The sequence below is a fragment of the Lissotriton helveticus genome, chromosome 2_1 (assembly GCF_964261635.1).
Source record: "Lissotriton helveticus chromosome 2_1, aLisHel1.1, whole genome shotgun sequence".
Classification (NCBI taxonomy): domain Eukaryota; kingdom Metazoa; phylum Chordata; class Amphibia; order Caudata; family Salamandridae; genus Lissotriton; species Lissotriton helveticus.
Genome location: NC_136059.1, coordinates 1,793,934,009 through 1,793,955,794, shown reverse-complemented (window position 1 = coordinate 1,793,955,794; position 21,786 = coordinate 1,793,934,009). Strand labels below are relative to the sequence as shown.

The following is a 21,786-nucleotide window of genomic DNA, read 5'->3' as shown; positions in this document are numbered from 1 at the left end:
CTTCTGCCATAATAAGGAACCTCTGCCTGCCAAATTTAGAGTTGTCTGCCGGACATGCTGGTGGACCAAAGGTTATGCAGACAGGGTATGTGCCACGTTTGAGGTGGAGTACCATGTTTACCAAACTCTAAATCAGTCTCTTAGTAATCTCTTAGCTGTAGACTGTGAAAGAATTCATGGAGCAGAGAAACTAACTGGAGGTTGTGTTGACACCAGCATTGAATAACCGTGCAAATAAATAAGCCAGGAAATCATTAATTCCCCCAAAGAAGCCCCCCATTGTGGCATTTTCGTTTGTAAAGTATCATTGGAAGTCCACGAAATGTATTAAAAGATTAACAAAATCTTAAATCCTATTTGTTTAGAATTTTCCAGGGAACTTAAATCTTAAAGGACAAAGGAATCATACAAAAGTAGAAAATAGCAATGAATAAGAAAATTGGTGGCATTTGATTTATGAGAAGCATAACACTTCACCCTAAAGTGTTTCAGTGGAACAGCTGAATGTATGGCAGTGCATACCATCCCTTAGCCAGTGGAAATGTTAAAAAAACACTTGGGTGGGGCTTCCTTCAGCTCCAAATAAACAAATCTAAATTAAATGTGGCAAAGAAGGATACCTAAAAAGATAAAGCACCTTGGGTACAACCACAATTTTAATTAGGTTCACCTGGATAACAGTAACAATGATAAATGTTCCCAAATTTTCAAGAATATTACACTCAGAAAGGATGGGAACATAAATAATAGGACCTTTTTTACCTACTTGTGAGTGAGCATTAAGCCTTACTACCTGAAATTATCAAAACACATATGCCTTGAAAATAGGGAACTACCAACAAACAAGATCAGGGCTTTTACTATAATAAATTGATAGCCAGATTTTGCTTTGCAATTGGAAATGTGCCACTCTATGTGCATCCAAAGCTTCCCCCTTGATGTAGGTAAATCAGAATATTGTCTGCCAAAGTGCGATATCTTGGCCGACAGGTGATCAAAAAAGTGTGCAACAAAAATCCCCACGTACTGTGCAAGCAATCTGTGGTGTGTGGACACCCCTGGAATGTACACTAAATGATAATGAAGGTGCTAGATAAATAGCTATTGACAGGAATGACGGCTTGAGGAGATTGATACATTTAATTTGATCAATTAAGACACAGCAGTGATATTCCTAGCATAGGAAGGACCAATCATAGGAAGGCCCAATAAACCCAATCAAAGTTTTCTGCATCTACACATATGAGAGCAATGTAGTGCTGATTGATTTTGTAAGATTTGTTTATAACATCGTCTCTAGCACAGAAATAAAACTGTGCTGGAGCAAATTCACAATAATTGTTTATTAGGCAGGTGGCTAAAACGTTGGAAGACTTTGGCATCCCAACAAGATGGCGATAAAGGTGTAGAGGATAGGAAGCACAATTATACACAGGACCTGAGTTTGGGGACAAAACAGGGAAGGTAATCTACTGCTTAGCAAATGGAAAGCTAGTGACAAGATTCATGTCAAAGATCTGTCGGCAAGCAGGGGAGGAGTTGTATGTTGCAGGAGACATATCTGAGGATTTACACGCAACTACGAGTCACTCTACCAATCAGACTTGTTCAGCAAGCTTCAAAGACAGAATACTATAGTCACAGACTTGGTGTTGCTCACACTTTCCCCAGATGAGAAGCCAGATTTAGACTTTCCGCTTACGGAAGAAGTGAATTTGACAATACAGGACATATCAACAGGTTTCCTAGTGAATTCATTTATAAAATGTCTGCTACCCTCACCCCACCTCTACTCACAATGTTTGAAGAGGCGTTCCGTAAGAGGGTACTGCCCCCTGACCTTTGTTGGGCCACAGTGATGGTCATCCCAAACCAGACAAACCTTTAACAAAATGTACCTCTTCAGTGTGATCTCATTGATTTATACTGAAGCCAAATTGGCGACAAAAGCCCTTGCAAACAGATTGGTGACGCAGAAAGATCTCTGGTACATAAAGATCAAAATAGCTTAATGGCAGCCAAAGGAAACAGGCACAGTATTGGTAGACTTAACACAGTACTGGCACACCTGGAAAAAGTGTTCGACTCGGCTGCCTTGGCACAGCTGAAATTTGAAGAGGCTTTTGCTTCGGTCAAATGGTCCTTCCTACATGATATCCTGGAAAAGATTAACTTCGGACCATATTTTAGAAATTGCATAAAACTGCTCTACTGCTTGAGGTGCGCAAGGTTTTGAGTGAATAGTGTCATGTCCAGGGAATTTCCAATAAAGAGGGGCACTCATCAAGGATGTTCTCTCTCTCTCTTCTTCTTTTTACCCTCAACATTGAACCTCTGGCTACATGGATAAGGAGGGGCACACAAATATAGGGTCTGCAGTGGCAGGCCGAAATGGAAATTTGCATTGTCCTCTATGTATATGATGTCCATATATATGTTGGACACCCTGAGTGGCTATCCAAACGGTTAATCCAAACCCTTGATATTTATGGGGATGCAACTGAGCTCTGCATGAACTGGGGGAAATCAGCTGTTATCCTATTGGTGGGGAACTCTACCACTATTACCCCCAGGAACTAACACTTACAAATGTAAACAGGGATCCTTTCAGTGCTTAGGTATGCACATCTCCAGAGACCCGGAGATAAGTTGGAACAAGAACATTGTGCCCATAGCACACAAGATCTGGGGGCACATGATACGCTAGAGCACACTACCTTTAAACTTGCAGGGGCACATGGCCCTTGTTAAGATGGGTTGCCTTGCCACAGATGTGTACATCCTTCCAAATTACCAATGTAGGACTGCCCTAAATTGGTTTGTGGAATTACAAGCAGGTATCAATAACTATGCATGGAGAGGGGCTCCTCAGAGTCTCTCATAAGGAATGTATACAGGCTCCATATGATGGGGGATTCGGTCTGTGGTCTGAGGTTATATTACTGGGCAGCTAACCTGCTCATGTTTGGATATTTGGGGATAAGGATGAACTCACCACACAATTACAATAGGCGACAATTGACAAGACAACCCTGTGGTCCTGGCTACATGGCACAAGGTTCCAGTCACAACACCTGCAGTGACAGCGATACAAATAGAAAGTTGGCGAGGGGCACTGAAGTGGATGGGGTAGAATAAGACACTTACTAAAGAACCACAGCTGTGGTTGAGACATGGCTGCCAGGATTTAAGAACTTGAATAGACTGGGAATTTCTAAGTTGGGCGATGTCTCGTCACGTAATTATCTGCTATCCTGTGATCAACTGAATAATACGAGCTACAAAGCCCCAATTCTTCCTAAATCTACAAATAAGACATGCATTAGAAGCACGAAAGGTGCAGATTTATTCGGATGTATGACATTACAACGCATGCTTTTACATCGCATGCCTTTACAACGCAAGTATTACAACACAGTCCATTACAACGCATAGTGCTTTGGGGTGCTGGATAGTGAATAGTTTAATTTACTATTCCAACTCCAGTCCCCGTGGACACTAGGGAAGGTTATTGGATAGTAAATTAACCTATTCCCTATCCTAGAGCGCCCCCCAGAGCAATGCGTTGTAATAGTTTGCGTTGTAATGGTTGCGTTGTAAAGGGTCTGCGATGTAAAAGTTGCGTTGTAAAGGTTGTTTACCGATTTATTCACTGCATCACACTGAAGTATACAAAAAAAGTGACGGATAGAATGCTATCGGTAATTACTCGGGGCGCATCCCAGTCCATGAATATTTAGCACACCATGCCTCCCTAGATAAAGTTGTAGGGGGGTAGGGGGGGAAGGGAAGGCACCCATACAAAGGGTATATGTTTATGGTGAACAGAATTTCATATGCCATAACTAGAACAGTTTCTGAGACTCTCATCACGAGCCTATATTACCAGTCTAAAGGCACGTGTTTGCACTGCTGTTTGAAGTCATGCATGGGTTTTACAGGTCCTGCTCAAATATTACTATTTAAAAACTTCTCATGTGGCACCAGATGTATTAAATTATACCCTTCTATCACCTTGCATCGGAGCCATGTAACAAGTATGTAGCCCAGTGGGAGCGGAGGCAAACGTGAGTGGCGTAACAAAACCTCAGAGGGCCCCCTCGCAAGGTAAGTTGTGAGGGCCCCCATTCCCCATTCCCTAACTGCCTTGCTGCTTCTGAGTGTTTTGTATGTTTGCAGCTGGCCAGCCAAAGGGGGCTGAGGGTGCCTCTGTTGTGCCCCTGGCAGATGTGTGCTATTTGTGTCGTATTGAAGCCAGCAATGAGCTAGCCGCTGTTTCTACCAAGGTGCTAAACGTTGGGGCGTATTTCCCCATATTAAAAGTGACATACCGGCGGCGCAAGGGGCTTGGAAACAAGCCCCTTTGTCTTTATTACATCCAGTGTTTCTTCCATTGCACAGTTTTCTAAGGGGCACTGAATTGACCAACAAGTACATGGGAATCAGTGAAAAAAGTGGCATTGCTTCAATTCATCATAATTGTGCTTTTTGGTGTCATTTCCCACACACTTTAGTCCTCTTGCTTGACTCCTTGTTCCTCTAACACCCCCCAACCACCCCCTCCCCACCGCAGATGGAGTTTCAGATATTTTGAAACGAATTCAAAGCAACTCTGCTGGCAGTGAATGGAACCACTTTGCTGCCAAACCACGAGGAAGCTAAGTACTCTTCTATAAGACAACGCTGTTCATTTTTCATCAAACTTGCTTCAGTTCTCTCCTTCAACAAGGTTACGCCCCCTTTGCGAAATTTCAATGAAACCACAGGGGCTATGTCCTCAAATCGGGGCGTGTGCCAGCTTTGCGAGGGAGCCAATCCTTTTCTGAGGGGAGCTGTGAGAGCAAAGGAGGTGAAAGGGTCCAGCTGAAAGGCAGTGGTGGTGGGGCGCCCCTCCAACAAACATTTTAAAAAGCAGAGCTATACAATGCATCTATCAATCGTTCATAAACATGGACATTGTGGGCACTATTTGCTAAATAGATGTGAAGCTAGATATTAACCTTTGCTTGCCGATTCGTAACCTGGTAACTGTCATATCAATGCTCACTTTCTTTAACTGTTTGGCCAATTTTAAGAGTGTTACATGGAGTAAAGGCAAAAGTTGAGCAATCACAAGTGTATGTATTTATATTTTAAATGTATAATCAATTAATGTAAAATATTACACCAACAAACATCGGTTACTTGCAGCACGCAAAAAAGTTCAACAAACTCTGCGGTTCATTGAAAAGAAATAAACACAGACAACAAACTCCAGGGAATTAACTTTTCCCTAGATGTAGTGCAGAGGCCAGAGCGGCTAACTCTGGATCATGGGCTCACGGTTCAATCCCCAGCACCGGAGGCAGCTTAGATGAGCATCATGTGACTGTGGGTAATAGATCACCTAATCTCCCCAACAGCCCCCAGTGTCTAGATACCCTTAGGGGTGATAAGTTTGCGCTTTACAAATGTGGAATGTACTTATTTATTTATTTGTCTCTTTTCAATGTTCCAAAATAGACAGCTCATACGCCAAAGGAAACATTGTTGCATTTTTGTTGTTTTTATATACAAATCTGGATTTTGAAATCCCTGATTATCAGTGCTTATTTCAGGCAAATTTTTAGCTGGCTGAGACTTGATGAGCAGTATATTTTGTTTCTTCTTTGGTTGGTTTGCTTCATCAAGGAGACATGCTTTCTGTCAAAAGAAAGGCGTCTTCCTAGGATACAATAATATTATACACACCCACAGGAACTGATGGTGGCAAAGTGAAAGCAGGGCACAGATTCGCTAACACTTTGCGCTTGATTTGTCTTAACTCCTTGACCACGGCGCGAATTCCGCCTCAGTGCGTGAGTTCTAATCAGTGCGCGGGGCTGCGTCGGCCAATGGACGTGCGCAGCATCAGTGAGGTAGTGCTCGCGATGGCCATTGGCCGACGCGCGCACGGAACTGGTTAATTTTGTAATGCAAATCTAGCACAAAGTGTTGTGGTTGTTTTTACTTTCCAAGGCAGAGTCTAATTTGCATTTGAAAGTTGATCAAATGAACGCACAGTAGGGCTATGCGCTACCTTGAATTTAGGGGTCATTCCATGGGTGGTACATCGGCATTCGCATGCAACCAACTATGGGTTCTGATGAGAATTTCTATCACCTAATATTGGTAAATAAGGATTTGAGCCAAAAATGTGTACTTCCTCGAAGCAGGTCTAATGGTGAAGCAAGTTTTAAAACTCTCCATATTTTTCCAACTTTGCATGTGTGCAGCACTGTACAGGAGTCATACAAATTGGGAAAAGTATTCAAGCTTTGCGTTTGTACTGGAAGGGACCTCTTCCAGTACACAACCTATGCGCAAAAGAAAGTAGACCGTTTGCACTACGGTGCTGTGTCATCTGAGAGTGTTTCTGCCATGGCCCTTGCTCAAGCCATTATAGTGATCGCTCTCCTGAGATGAAATGGTCTTGAGATCTAGTGCTGTGATGCACGGTACATGGAGTGATGAAGAAGAAAATCAATTTTCATCAAAGGCATTCGGCTTAGATTGCAAATATTCCCCTGTGAAGGAAGAGCCCAAAGAACAGAAGGCCTTGGAGAACATGCACACATTTGTATAAAGAAATGCATTCATTGGTAGTGCCCTTTGTGGAGAGTCGCACCAGCTAGAGCACTAGATATGCTTGAGAGAATGAGGATAGGACAACGTAGAGTACAATCAAAATTAAGAAGGGTAATTTGGTGCAGAAGTGACCCAGGCCTTCAGTGAGAACCAAATCCAGGTACCGCATCCTCCCCACAACCTATTTTGCCACTCACAGATCATACACTTCATGGTAGGTGTGGCCGAAGTAAAATAATTTATGGATACTGGGAGATTCAATGGAGGAGATTGACCTAGCCAGCTGATGATGACTCTAGGAGTTCGGAGGAACCACAGCTGTCCAGCTGCACCATAACTCTGGACAGGCACTGGTATGAGTGGTTACACCTGGCACCACCAATGAAATAGTTTATGAAATTACATATCATATGGTGGTAGTCCACTATCAGTATTTTGGTGTTTTAGGACTGAGGACTTCATTGGAGTATGAAGATTCTGACAGTAGGACAGAATTATGTAAAAGTATTGTACAAGATTCTTTAAATATACTCATCTTATTTTAGTGAGACCTTACAGTGAATACTCTTTTAATGCAGTCATCATACACTTTGCAAAAGTCACACTATCAAGTCTGCAGCACTGCGGGTTCTGCAGTTTGCCTCATAGTGTTGCTTTCTAACACAGTAATAGAGACAAGAAAAAGTTTTCATGGGTTTGCCTGGGTGCCTTTTGAAACAAAGAACAGTTAGAAAGTAATGGCGTAATCAGATAGTATTACCTTAGTCTGGCAGTCCAGGTTGGCTCCACTCTTTGCCAAAATCTCTGCAACATTCACTCTGTCCTCCTGGGCAGCCAGGTGCAAGGATGTCAGTCCAGTCTGAAAATGAATGCAAACACAAGTTACAAATGAGAGCACCTGTAGTGTTATCCTCCTTCTACAATATGTATTGATTCAGAAATTCACCCAAAGTACAAATGTACATGCTAACAAATAGAGAGCACAAACACATATGCCATTAGAAGTTGGTCGTCTGGATGAGGGCCCTTTGTCTCTTTAGTGAGTGATGTAGAAATAAAATTCAGGCCCAAGTAGTTTATCACACATCTGATCCTGCACTTTCATTTGATTGCTATCATAAGGCCACCTCTGTGAGCTTGACAGTAGAACCGCTTCAATGGTTGCATGCTTTCTGAGGGCCTGGGCACGAGTTGCATCTTCCTCCAGACTCTCACATTTACATTGAGTCCAGGTATGATATCTGCTACTGATTTTCTTAATATCATGAGATAAACTTGAGTGTTGTACTACGATTCACTTTCCGCGGACACGCGTGTCTTTACACATATGATGAAGCGACCAATAATAGTGTGCTATTGTGGCATAACGTATAACATATTTAAAGGGGCATATACTCCTTCCTCCAATGGCAGCAACACCCCTCATTGTAGGAAAAACAACTAGCGAAAACAAAAGCATAATCTTGCAAGGGCGGTTAATGAGCACAGCAGAAAGAGAATGAGGAAACAAGCAGGCCAGGCACCCTACATAAACTCTCAACTACTAAATATTAAACCACAACCTTGTTATGTTAATCATGGTTTGTGTATGGGTGATAGTAATCATGCACTACAAAAACTGCCCTAAAACAGTACAGTAACTGCACTACAAAATAATAATGAACAGTTGCTAGAACCACTGCAAGAACTTGTTTAGTGGGTCCATCTGTAAGCAATCCTGAATTAAGAACTGCACCCGACAAGCAGGTGCAAACATTCAGCCAACTTAGAGCCATGCAATAGAAAGCCAAGAAATGAATACATGAATTCATAAACACATAAACAGTGGTAGGGCGCTGCCTCCCTATGCTTGCCTCCTTCCACTCGACCTGTGCATTTTGTTTTTTAGCAGTCGATGCTGCCGCTGTACTAGACACTTGCTCAATTGATCTCAGTAGGACATTTTCCAACAATGACATCAATACTTTCCGATGTCTGATGGCTCTTTGGGGCATATGTACACAGAAGTGGCGGAGCGTGTCGTTAAGCCATGCTCCACCACTTCTGAAATGCAGAGCTGCACCATATTTACAAGAATATGGTGCAGCCCTGTATTTCCCCCTGCGATGTCACTAAGTTTAGCAGCCTAGCGCTAAATCAGACACCCTTGCACCATAGTGCAAGGGTGTCTGCGTTCTGGTGAAGTGTGTTTATGTACAGAAAGCTCCCCCTTCCAGCACATAAACAATCTTTAAATACTGCGTTGTAACTTCTATGTGTCCTGCTTAATGCAGCACACACAGAAGTTGCAAAACAGCATTTTTTATAAATGATTGTTTATGTGCAGGAAGGGGGACCTTTTTGAAAACAGCAAAATCTAGGGGAAATAAAACATTTCTCCTCGTTGTGCCAGGGTTAGACCAGGTTTTCCCTGGTCTTAATTTGGGCGCTGCCTCCTATTTATGCCTCCCTTGTAAATAGTAGACAGCGTCAGAATCAATGGGTGTTGGGGTGGAACGCCCACAGCAACACCCATTGCCCTCCCCTTTAATGCTAAGCATAGCGTGAAAGGGAGCCTTTTTTACAAGGCAGCGTTAAGCCACTTGGCTTAACGCTGCCTTGTAAATAAGGCGAAGCCCCTATCGCCACAGGAACGTCCTTAAAAATGACGTTCCCATGACAATAGGGGCTTGTGCATATACCATTCTGTTTTTCAAGAGTTCAGAGCAGGTGCAAAGTTTCTAATACTCGTTTCAGGAAGTCAAGATGGATAAATTGTGATTCAACATTTTTTGAACTTCTGAATAAAGTGTGGCTGTTTAGAAATGTTAAGGTATCTTCTAACAACACATACCCTGTTGGGAAGTTCATAAAGCACCTACAAATGATTTCAATCATGGTTTCTAAAGGATGTGGAAACACAGGGCTATTTTCTTAAGACATACATGTAAAAAATAAAAATCTTAAGAGTTACCTTGGTTCCCACATGGATGTTAGCCTCTTTATCCAGAAGCAGATCTACCATATCCGCGTGACCTTCCTGGGAGGCGAGGTGAAGCGGAGTCACTCCCTGCTTGGTTAAAATGTTGGTTTCGGCTCCATAGTGCAGAAGTGTGTTGGCGATCTGCATCTGGTTCTTCTTGGCAGCAATGTGCAGAGGGGTGTAACCATTCTAAAATCAAGCAAACAACATCTTACATGATATCATTTGTGTGATATTGCCTATTAAGACATCCACTTGACAATGATAAAGGTCTTAGCGTAGAGTCAAAATCTCTAGAGGACGTAGCCATTTTCCTCACAATAGCCAGAACATGTTGTCTAAAGCTAATTTATTAGGTGCGGAATTATGAATTTTGAATTTTAAGATTTTTCCAAGTCACATATCGGTGCCATATCATGAATAACTGCGCTGACGTAGAGCTGCACATCAATTTTTAAGATATTGCACTGTCGAAAAAGCAACCGCTTAACTTAGGAAAGTGCATGATCAGCAGACAGCACTGCAGTGGGTGCTTGGCCCCCACTTCCCAGCTGTGTTGCCTGCAGCCCATGCTCAAACTCAGAGCATTTCCAGATTAAGTGTATTCACTTTAGACTTTACAATGTCTTAAAAACAAGTGGAAAGCCCTGCTGTGCGTCAGCGCACATGTTCATGATACAGTCCCAGGTGGTCTTGGACCAATAGTTTTTTCATCTGTGGAATGGGAGAAATCTTTTAGGACAGGCATCTTAAATTGGACTATTTATTTGATAACCTGTTTATTGAAAAGTCAAGCATTATACACGATTTGTTTTTGTTTAATAAGGTGTTATTTCTTGAGTTAGGAACTCAGTGTGGATGCTTCTTTATCCATTTCCTGTTGCAGCAAGGCTCCCTTCTGATGACATTTACTAAAACTGCAATACACGATTGGTTTTAGTGTATATTTTCTACAGTGGGCAATTGGTTTACGCACTGATGTTTGTCATGAAGCCCTGGACACAGATGCTGAGCTATTTCAAAAGTCATAATAATAGAATATTTAGTCGTGTATGAACTAGATGTTAGAGATAAAGAGGACAAGGACACTGACTTACTGAACATGTTTACACTGAAAGAGATACAGAAAATAGACATCCTTTACAACGCAACTTTTACAACGCACTACCATTACGACGCAACTTTTACAACGCAAGTTATTACAACGCATTGCGCTGGGAGGCGCTCTAGGATAGGGAATAGTTTAATTACTATCCAACACCTTCCCTACTATCCACGGGGACTGGAGTTGGAATAGTAAATTAAACTATTCACTATCCAGCGCCCCCCAACGCAAGTCGTTGTAACGACTTGCGTTCTAAAACCTGCGTCGTAATGGCATGCGTTGTAAAAGCATGCGTTGAAACGTCATACATCCCAAGAAGCTATCACTAAAACATAGGCCTATCGCTCAACATCAGCATAAAGCCAAGACAGGCAACCCTACTCCTCAGGGATCGCTGGGTAGAATGAGGTCAGTCAGTGGTTAAAGCACTTGAAATGAGAGTCAAGCTGCGTGTCCCAATAATCATGGTAAAAACATCCAAAGATGTGATGAGTAACGCTGGAGTAATAGGTGTGTTGTCAGCAATTTAGCATCAACATAAAATAATTTTTCTGGATGCAAGCTTTAACGTTATGCTTTGTGGGATCACAAATATTTGCAATAGTGCCAACCGAACAACACATTTGAATTTGAATCTAAACTAAGGAGAGAGATTTCAGAGTTTATAGATTTGATATGTCTCATGTATCAAAAGTCATTCTCCTAAAACTGCTTTTTAGTTGCAATCTGTTGGCTGCCTGCAGATGGCGATAGTGGCCAAGCGTTACGTGCATCGCGAAGCAATAAGAGTGCACCAACAATCTCTAGGAATACAGGCAGAACAAAGCAGATGGCATCGTCTGCTTGCTGGAGGACCTGCAAGTCATATATTTAATGAGATTTTCGTCAGGCCCCTTGCAGCACTCTAGATGTCTTCTAATCTTTAGACATTTCCAATAGACCGCTTTATCATCATGTACTGCCAGAATCCAGAGTCATTTATTAAGCCATGCTGAGACTTATCAATTGGTTTTCACTAAGCCTGTGCGGCGTTCGCAAGTGACAAAAAAAACTCTGCCAAGCTCCGCAGAGTTCCGTGAGCGGCAGAGTAGGTTACCTTGCGCCGTTCACACTGATTTTTAGTGCCGGGTGTTTGTCCCACGCTGTAAAATCAGCGCAAACACCATCTTGCATAGTGCAAGAGGTCACTGCTTCTTTCTGCCGCCCAAGTAGAAGTAACCATCTGTGACTGCCCACGTTGAGAAATCTCGCAGGGAAGAGGTTGGGTTTTCGTCACTCACCAACTTAGTGTTGGCGATCGAGGAAAAAGCGCCACTCTTACATGGAGCGGAATTTTTGGAAATCCATGAGCTCCGCGGATTGCGAAAAACTCTGCAAACTCTGTGAACTCCTGTTATGTTATGTGTATTTGTACAGCACACTATCACCCGCAAGGGTATCCTGACACTGAGCAGGAGTGTGTGCCTAGCCCTGACTATGGTAAGTTGTTCAATTGAAAAGCCAGGTCTTCTGCTTCTTGCAGAACTCAAGAAGAGAGGAGGAAGCGCTGATGTGAAGTGGGAGATAGTTCCACACTTTAGCAGCGATGTAAGAGAATGCCCAGCCTCTTGATCTGGTTCTGTGTATGCATGGGATGTGTGCGAGTATGAGTTCTAAGGTGCAGAGGGTGTCTGGGTGGTTGGTAGAAGGAGTTGTGACTGTGCAAGTAGGTGGGGCCTAAGTTGTATGTGTGCGTGATGAGTTTGGAATCAGCGCATTTGTTTATCAGGAGCCGGTGAAGCTCCCTTAGGTGTGGTGTGATGTGAGCTCTGTATAAGAAATTGAGGTTGAGTCTGACTGCTAAGTTCTGGATGGGTTGTAGTGTTCTGGTGAGTTGTTTTGTGATCCCGACATAGAGGGCGTTCCTCTAGTCCAACTTGCTGGTGACTAGGGATTGAGTGACAGTTTTTCTGGTATTGCTTGGGAGCCATTTGAGGTTGTTCCTCAGCATCCTCAGGGTGTAGTGACAAGATTGATTTGTGGGGTCATGACCAGTTTGTTGTTGATGATTATTCCAAGGTTCCTGGAACGGGTGCTGGGTGTGGTTCAGAGTTCGGCCTACCACCAGTTGGAGTTCCAGGGCAAGGTGTTCTTGCTGAAGATCATTACTTCTGTCTTGTCGTTGTTGAACTTGAGACAGTTGGCAAGTCAGTCATGCAGGCAGTGAACTTGTTCCTTGTGCTGAGAGTATTGTCTGAGAGGGAAAGTATGAGTTGCGTATCATTGGCATAAGAGAGGATGTGAGTGCTGTGTGTGTGGATGACATTGGCCAGTGAGATCATGTATGAATTGAAGAGGGTGGGGCTAAGCGATGAACCTTGAAGCACTCCACATATGAGTCTCTGACCTTCCTAAGAGTAAGGTGCTAGGCTGACAGCTTGTGTTCTGTCTGTTAAGAAGGAGCAAATCCAGTGGAGACCGGGTCCTTGGATGCCAATCTTGTGCATGTGACTGATGAGGATGGTTGTGAGACCATGTCAACTGCAGCAGAGAGGTCCAGGAGAATGAGAGCAGCCATGTCTATGCTGTTAAGAATCATGCAGATGTCAACAGTGGTGGCAATGAGTACTGTTTCTGTACTGTGGTTGGACTTGACTATGGGCTACTTGATGTCGACCTTGGCCCGGTATGTTAGGAGGGTTCTGGGTTGCTGTTGGAGAATGTGACTGGGTCAACTGGGTCTTCAGCAGGAGTCCTTTGGTGAAGGTGTGGTGGGACAAGAGTCATATAGGGCCCCTGAATGGATTGACTTACTGGTAGCAAAAGTTTTTATGGTGATGATGGTGGGGCATGAGGTCAGGTCTTTTTTTTGGCCACGATGGGAAGTTGAACTTGGCAACGATAGGGTCTGATAGAGGATTGAAGTTGCCGTATACATGAAGGGGATTTTGTCGAAGAATTCTAAAAACAAATTACAAAGGACATGCGAGAGGGTGCTGTTGCTGGAGGTGGCAGGAAGTGTGGTGAAACCTTTGAAGAAGGTGAAGATGTCCTTGCTGATGTTTGTACCTGCATTGAAGTTGTCTACAATAGCTGTGCGCTTGGTATTCTGTATTTGCTGGTGGTAGCGTCGTAGGGTGGATTTAAAGATCCCTTTATCCGAGGTGGCTTGACTTGTTCTCCAATTGTGCTTCAGTTGCATTTCCACAGCCTGAGTTTCACTTTGTACCTGCAAGCCTGAGGTCAAGCTCTTTCCACTGGGTTGCGCTTGAAGGGAGCCAGGGTGTTGACACATCCAGTGATCCAGCGGTTGAAGTTCTTGATGGCTTTTGACAAGTTGCTGGTGTGCTCTGACTAGTGTGCAGAGAGGGTGAAGTCCAGTCCTCTTCTCTGATGTTTTTCCATTTGTGGCGGGTGGGTCCACTGGTGGTAGGTCGGTGGTGGTGAGTGATGGGTATTCTGAAACTGACGAGGGTGTGATCTGTCCAAGTCATAGCTCCTGACTTGTCAACTGTAATGTTGCTGATTGAGGAGAAACCTGTGTCGACTGGTGTGGGTGGGTTCGGTAGTGTGCTGGGTGGAGCTGCGTTTTCAGAAGATTCCTAAAAGAGCCATAATATTTGGGTTTGTGGGTCTTCTAGGTCAAATTTAAATGTTCCGAGGAGGATGAAGGTGTTGGCATTGATGATAAGTGCTGGGACGTAGTCTGTGATGTCGTTGGCAAAAGTGGTACCAGGTTCTGCCTACCAAGAAGTTGGCTATGATGCGTATCTTTAATGTGAGGTGTTCAATATAGCTAGTGAGGTTGTCTGTGTAGGTGGTGTAACTTGTACTGACTGTCTTGCCTGGAGATCTTGCAGCCGGCAGGGATGGCTGTAGTGATGTCCAGTGCAGAGGTTGGTTTTAGCCATGTTTCCATGAGGAAGAGCAGGTCCAGAGCGTGGTCCTGCAGTAGGTCTCATATCCCCGTGGTTAGTGTGGTGAGCGAGCAGGTGTTGAGAAGCATGCATGTGAGTGTGGCATGTTGTGTGGGTCGTACTTGGTTTTAGTGAGTGTGAGCAGGTGGCTGGTTTGTGTGAGTGTGAGCAGGTAGGTTGCTGAGTGCATTTGGTGCAGTAGTGTTGGGAATAAGGTGTGGGAGAGTGAATGGAAACTTACAAGAGAAGCATGTGAATGCTCCCTCTATTTTGTGCGGTAGCAGTGCAGCGAGCAGCAGCTGGGGTTGAGAGCATGGAGCAGTGTGACAGGGTATCGGTGGGTAATTGGAGAACCAGGGTTCTTGGCGCTGGGCGCGGAGGGCTGAGACAGGCCTGCGTGTGGCATGCCTTCAGCATGCCAGCTGCACACCCGCAGTGCACATCTGCTGTGCATCCTCGGTGTGACTGATATTAAGTAGGTCCCGGGAGAAGGAGGAGTGCAGAGGTTGGCTGGCAGTATGCAAATGGATGATGGGAATGTAGATTTGTCACTTCCTGAGCAAATGATGATAAATACATTTTACACACACTTTGTAAACTCTTGGGAAGGAAGGGATAATACATTAATATAGTTCTGTTGTGTTTTTGGTACATACTAACACTAGCATTTGTTGGTGAAAGTGCCCAATGCTATTTTTGCCATTACTGAACATTGAGATCCGACTATGTCATACATAAATACTTTTACATTGCACAGTTATAGCATCATTTAGGTTATCTATTTCTTTGAATGCATGAACACGTATCTATACTTTTAATTTAAATCCATACAGATAGGTAAAAGAAGTCTATAAGTACCAGCCTGTTGCATGCATACACTTGTACCTCATACAAATTATAAATGGAATATTACATGACTTAACACAATCCTGATGGAAATGCTCAATAGTAATGACTTCATAAAACTCAACAACGAGATACTGTGACAGTCTCCTTTCTCATGCACAAATGAGGACCTTTACACCATGCATTTGAAGACATGAACTCTCACCTTGGCTGTTGCATGAGGGGAGGCTCCTTTCTCAAGCAGGAGCAGTGCCACCTTCTGGTTGTCATAGTGTGCGGCAACATGGAGTGGGGTGAGACCGTTCTGTAAAGGGGGTGTGTTTATGTTACAGCATTAAGTCACAGTTAGAGTGGATAAAGCGATACAGATTAAGAGGATGTTAATGCAACAAAGGTTGAACAGAAAAATGAAAATTAACTGCACCAAGATTATTTTTTAAATGAAAGGTCATGACAAGAACTGATTATTAAAAAATACAACGCTGCGATTATGGAAATGTAAATTGAGGTTCAAGCATTATGTTATACGTATGATCAGGAGATGTACCTCTTACCACCAGCGATAGAACACAAATGATCAAATTGGTCAAAGTGTGGACCTTATTTAGAAGTTGGAGGATGCAGGACTTATGCCAAAAAGTGATGGATTTCCGTCTGACATATTTAGAGTGCATTCTAGACCCTAAACACTCTTTGTAGGGCATGCAGGACAAATGCCCCGTTTTGTGGATCTCTTACATCCATCAAACGCTAAATGAGGCCCTTGGACTTTTATATGTACAACGTTTGCTTAAACGTACAGGAGTAGTCCAGCACTTCATTTGAGCTGGTGGTTGCAAGTGGGGGTATTATCTTCTACCTGGAGTTCCTGTGAGCCCATTCTGTTGCTCCCAGAACAGCTGCCAACACTCCCCCAGTGCTTATCTATGTGTTAATGGATGAATAAATCTATTCAACATTTCATAGGCAAACATGAAGAAACATGGATTACAGTGATGAAGTATTTATACCAATCTGAATGAATAAAACCTTTATATGCACATATATTAAGACTGCAAAACTGCAATAAGGAATATCCTTTCAGAAATAAAAAGGTTTATAGTGGCCCTGATTGTCAAGTCGTGACAAAATTCAGATTTGAGGCTTCATATGTAGTAAATAAGAGAGAATTGAGTTTGCTCTTTAAATACTAGCAAGAGCACCGAACTACAATCCCACAAGGTAAACAACACAACTACCAATGTTAGAATGTTATTGTTTATGCGTAAGTCAGTAGAATTTTGTGGTAGTTCAATCCTACATTATAAACAGCGCAAAGGTAGAGCTGTGCTAATTGGTTGGCTCTGTGCCAAAGCTAAAGATATTTTTTGGTTTAAACAAAGGTTATAAAAATTCCCCATAAACACAGTGATTGACAAAATTAACACTGGAGAACACCAAGCAAATAACTGCGTGGCCAGACCACTTGACATCTGCAAAGGCAGCCATTACTGATTTGGATGCATATATATAGGTGTTGGTTTTCGGGTGAACTCATTCCGTGGCTGATATAGGTTAATGATGCAGATCTTTATAAGTTCATAGTGATGTATTCAGAGGCTCTGACCCCGACAGGCAGCTTGTGCAACTTGTGCAGATGTACACTGACATTAATGGGCATGAAAGCTGCAGCTGAAAGCAACATAGGGCAGACCCCTTAGTCCCAGCAGAAACAGGACCACCTTCTGGAGGTCAGTATGCAGCAATGTGCAGGAAACAGGCATGGATGGTTCTCTTACAAGAAGTAGCCAGGTAACCATGGCGTAATGCAAAACGATAGCACCACGCTGCAACCTTGTTGGGCAGCATCTTCCACGTGACGTGGTTTGGCTTCCAGAAAGATGTACAAAGGCCTCGGCCAAGCGTACCTTTCTGGATCACAGGGGTTGCATGGGGTCTCTTCTATAGCCCCGCTACCTAATAGGGTAGTTGCTTCCTATTGTTCCTTAGCCTGTATTAACCGTGCACATTACAGCAAAGCAGTCATTTGAACAGCACTAGATACAAGCCTCCATGATTCCTGAGTGGTGTTGGTATGTCTTTGTGGCTTTATTTTGACCAATATATATTGTCTATGCCAAATCATACAACTGAACAAAAATGCACCACACTTGTGATGTAAATGCACCTTAATTTTGATGTATTTTTTGGCGCTTCGCTCTGGAAGATGGAAAGGTTCAATGCGAGTTTACAGGATATAAATATAGGTATATTTAATTAACTTTGCAAATGGTAAAGTTTAAAATGAGGATGGGACCCAGGACAGTTCTGCAATCTTCGTTGCTAGGACATATGCAACAGAATGCAAAATCCGACCTAGAACTGGGTCACCAAAGGCTATGGGAACTTTGCATTAGAGATGTGAATACACCAATATGCAGTAGTGTAAACAAATCGTATTGTTAAGGGAGTGAACACATTATACTAAATCTGAAATGCTTATTAAAGCCATGGCATTTTATTTTAATACCCCACTTCTGAAAGGTTTGTGTATCCAGCCAGTGTACTGGTAAGTAAATCATTCTTGGTCACTTGAAATTGGTTTATTTACTATGGGTCACATTTCCAAGGTGAATGATACCTTTCGAATCCTAGTGCCACAAGATGCCAAGTTACGTACATGGTCAGCCACTTCCAAATACTTGTAAATGAGTAGGTGTCTGTGGCTTTTTACACAAACCCAGTTCATTTGCACACAGTCAATACCCCATGGCTTCTCATGCTTCTCTACAGAAAATTGCGTGTTTAAGGGCAACGCTTGAGAAACTGCAACGCTCTCTTTGAAAAAATTAACACATTTAGTAGACTTCTACAAAAGATTTACAAAAACATACAATATTCTTTGTAGTTAACTATTGTGAAATTTGTGTTTCTTTACAATGTGCCATGGATTCATCTTAAATTTGACTTTCTAAAATGCAGCAACATCAGTGATGATTTTATCTAAGCACATATTTAGTTTTCATAAAAGGAACCATTGAGTTATTCTCCAAACTTTGCCCAATTACAGCTGATGTCTACTAGCTTCCCCTCCAAGAGAGTTCCTTTACCTTTCCAGCAGAGTCTGGTGGAGCGCGCCGTTGCAGGAGGAGTTTTGCCACATCCAGGCTTCCATACTTTGCTGCGACGTGCAGAGGTGTAAACCCTTTCTGTAGATGTCCAGACAAAAAGAATATAATATAGGGAAAAGATTAATTAAACGCTGTAAAGAAAAAAGAAGAGAACGTGCCACTTTCATATGTCATCTGAATGCTGTTAGGATGCCAGGATTTACAAGTGTTTGTTTATAATTTCGGCACGAATGTGACATTAAGATTTCACCACTATTCAAAATTTACAATTACCTACTTACCTCTGGAACACAGACTTCCATTCACAATTTAAAATTACCTACTTACCTCTGGAACACTGACTTCCACTTTAAACCGTGCACAGCTAGGGAATGGGTGTAACACTGTCCCTCTCTGTCAGGCCTTCTTTACCAGCGTATTTAATGGCCGAAAAGCACTCTGTCTTGGTCAATGTGAGGTTTTACTTGATCTTACTAACGTTTCGTTTAATAATTCATCTGTTGAAGCCAGTTTTTTAAGAATGAGGAAATAAGAGACATTTTCAAACTAAGTTCCGAAAAGAGGTGAATGTAGTTCTTTTCCACCAAGTGTTTAGTTTGAATTCACACTAAGTGGCTAATACCAGATGCCTTTCACTTAAATCTATTTATGTCCCATTCCCTCTAGAAAGCAAATTGAGATAGCTAGGTCATATCATTACAAAAAAAAGAAAAAAACGTGTTTGATTTATGTTGCCATTCTACATTTTGCAAATTAGTATGTTGGCTACTTTGCAGAGGGCTGTCGATAAACAATCTTTGCAAACCTTACTTTATCTTAGTCTGTTTTGCATTTTGCCACCCCTTCTGCGAGGCTAGTCTTTGGCATCCGGTGTATTTCTATTTGTTCTTCAATGTATGTTGTTACGTTGTCTATTGTGCTCACATGTTCATCGTTTTTTGCTTTAGTGTGATCTTTCTACTGTGACATATTGATTGTCCCTTTTTTGGGTTAACTGTAATCGAAGGCTGCGTGGGGGACCCAGAGAGGGCCTACTACGCATCTTCCTTCCCCTTAAAGAGATAATCAGTATCATTTATAACTTATTTTATTGTCGAACATTTGCCACCATAGTTTTGCCCTTCTCACACACAGTAAACAACAGTTTATGTATGTATTTATTTATAAAGTTTTATATAGCACGAACAAGATCCTGAAGGATATCAGAGCGCTTTATAAAAATGATGGAAGGAGGGTAACACATACAATATCGACATTAAGTAGGGAAAAAAAGCAATACTAATCACATAATTACAAGACGCATGGGTCAAAGGTTGTCACTAGAATTCAATCTAGTTGAACTAAAATTAACAACTTCAATCCTACCATAGTTTGTACTTGTGATGTTATTTTACTTTGTATTTTTCTGGTTGTTTCTGCACCAATTTTTATTATTTTTGCAAAATAATAAAAGAACTACATTACATCTCATCAAGCATCGATTCTGTGTAAAATGAACTGCCATAAATATTGCCTCATTTCTTAAACGTATATTTGGTGGTGATTTGATACTGGCCATCTACAGCACACTGACCATCTTGTGTGCCTCAGATGGCTAGAATGATAGTTAAACAATGATTTAAAAAAATATCAGTTGACCAGTTAAAGTTAATTTTCCTAATTATGGTGTATCTGAAATCATTCTCCTATCCACCTTGCTGCTTTTAATAACAAAGTTAAGTAACAGTCATTCTACCTGTATGATAGGACCCAAAATCCTGAATGTTTTGTTACTCACCTGTTGCATTAAGTGGCATTAACCTTCTGCTACCATGTGGAGAATGGAGTGCATGTACTGTGGGCCAATCAACCTACAAATATAGTACATACTAAAGCCTTCTATTTTTACTTCCTTACTACTTCTTTTATTTGATTCTACAGATAGGTAGGTACTGATTCCAGTACCGGCTGCTACCGGACAGGAGTAGTGGGGAGGGGAATAGGACATTAAAAAAAATAAAAAGCGTACCTGGGATGGCCTGCCACGTCTCTTCTCAGTCCTCTTCCTTCTTCCTGCCTCTGACAGCTGCAGGAAGCACCTGGGTCCCAGGCTCCCCAGAGCCAATCACAACACTGCAATGCAGTGTTGTGATTGGTCTGAGTGCCGTGGTTCAGCGCTCAGATGGGGACTGGGAGGCTTTTCATGTTCCTCACGAGGCTGTGTAATGCAGCCTGGTGGGGAACATGCAAAGTGCGCATGACTGTTTGGCTGGCCCAAGAGGGCTGGCCAAGCAGTAATGAGCACTTAAGAAGTGCAAACCACTCCTCCCCCTGCTCTGGCCTGCCCCGCCCGCCCTGAGAGCCACTGACTTCAATAGGAAAATTAAAATGAAAATAACAATACGTTATTAACCTTTTATTTTTTCTTTTGAGCAGTGGGGCGACGCTCCTTTGCCTTAGCAGAGGAGCGGCCACTCATTGACAGGCAGCTGATTGGTGATACTGGTACATAGTGTGGTACAATCCATAGGACATGTTGTCTGGGTGCTGCCTTGATATGCACTACGATGCCTGTATGGGTGGTGCTAGATGTGATATTCGTCAGCTAGTGTTTCACTAAACTTTGAGCTTTTTCCTCTTGGGTTTTGTTGATTCTCTTGTAGCGGCCCTAGTGCTCTGGGCACTGTTGGAATTAAATTAAAAGTCTGATCTGTGCTGCCATACATAATGATGCTTACGTTAGCCTTTGCAGCGCCATTTTATACTTAGCAGCCAATTCTAGGATATGATCACAATTAATTGCTCCCTGGCTCTGCAAGTAGTAGCCGTGCTGAATTTTCTGTGTCTCTCAAGGTTGGGCCTCGCTGTACTAATGAATACATTGTTTTATACTTCTGCATACCTTTCCCATATGATAGGAGCCTGCTCCCACTGGTTCAGCTGTGAAGGCAGGCAAAGTGACCTTGAAGCACAGATAGTGTGTGCTCAGTCTCAGAATCAAAACTTATCACTCTGTACCTTCGTTGTGTAACCTGCTCCAACTGGAAATTTCCATTTGGGGGCGGGTCTTCTTGGGTATAGGAAATGTATAACTGCTGGTGCTGTGTTGGTGGGGGTCAGTCCTCTCTACAGGAATCCACGGGGCTGGTCAGACAGGACTCTGCTCAAAGCGCAATACTAATAAATAACTTTGTTTGTATTATCCACTGCCTGACTGACTCTTTATTTGTGTGGAAGGTTGAGAGGTGGTCGCGAGTGACCAGGGTGACCCTAATCGGGTCA

General features: G+C 42.6%; 1 protein-coding gene across 6 annotated transcripts in view; it reads right to left on the bottom strand.

Moving 5' to 3' along the window:
- The window catches only part of ANK2 (ankyrin 2), a 1,987,506-nt gene that overhangs the window by 582,956 nt on the left and 1,382,764 nt on the right, over positions 1-21,786 (bottom strand). For all 6 annotated transcript variants that reach the window (XM_078676735.1, XM_078676733.1, XM_078676736.1 and 3 more), the window contains 4 exons: positions 18,505-18,603; positions 15,621-15,719; positions 9,560-9,757; positions 7,367-7,465 (listed from right to left, as the gene is read on the bottom strand). In XM_078676735.1, coding sequence (XP_078532861.1) covers positions 7,367-7,465; positions 9,560-9,757; positions 15,621-15,719; positions 18,505-18,603 — 495 coding nt within the window. The remainder of the gene's footprint in view (positions 1-7,366; positions 7,466-9,559; positions 9,758-15,620; positions 15,720-18,504; positions 18,604-21,786) is intronic.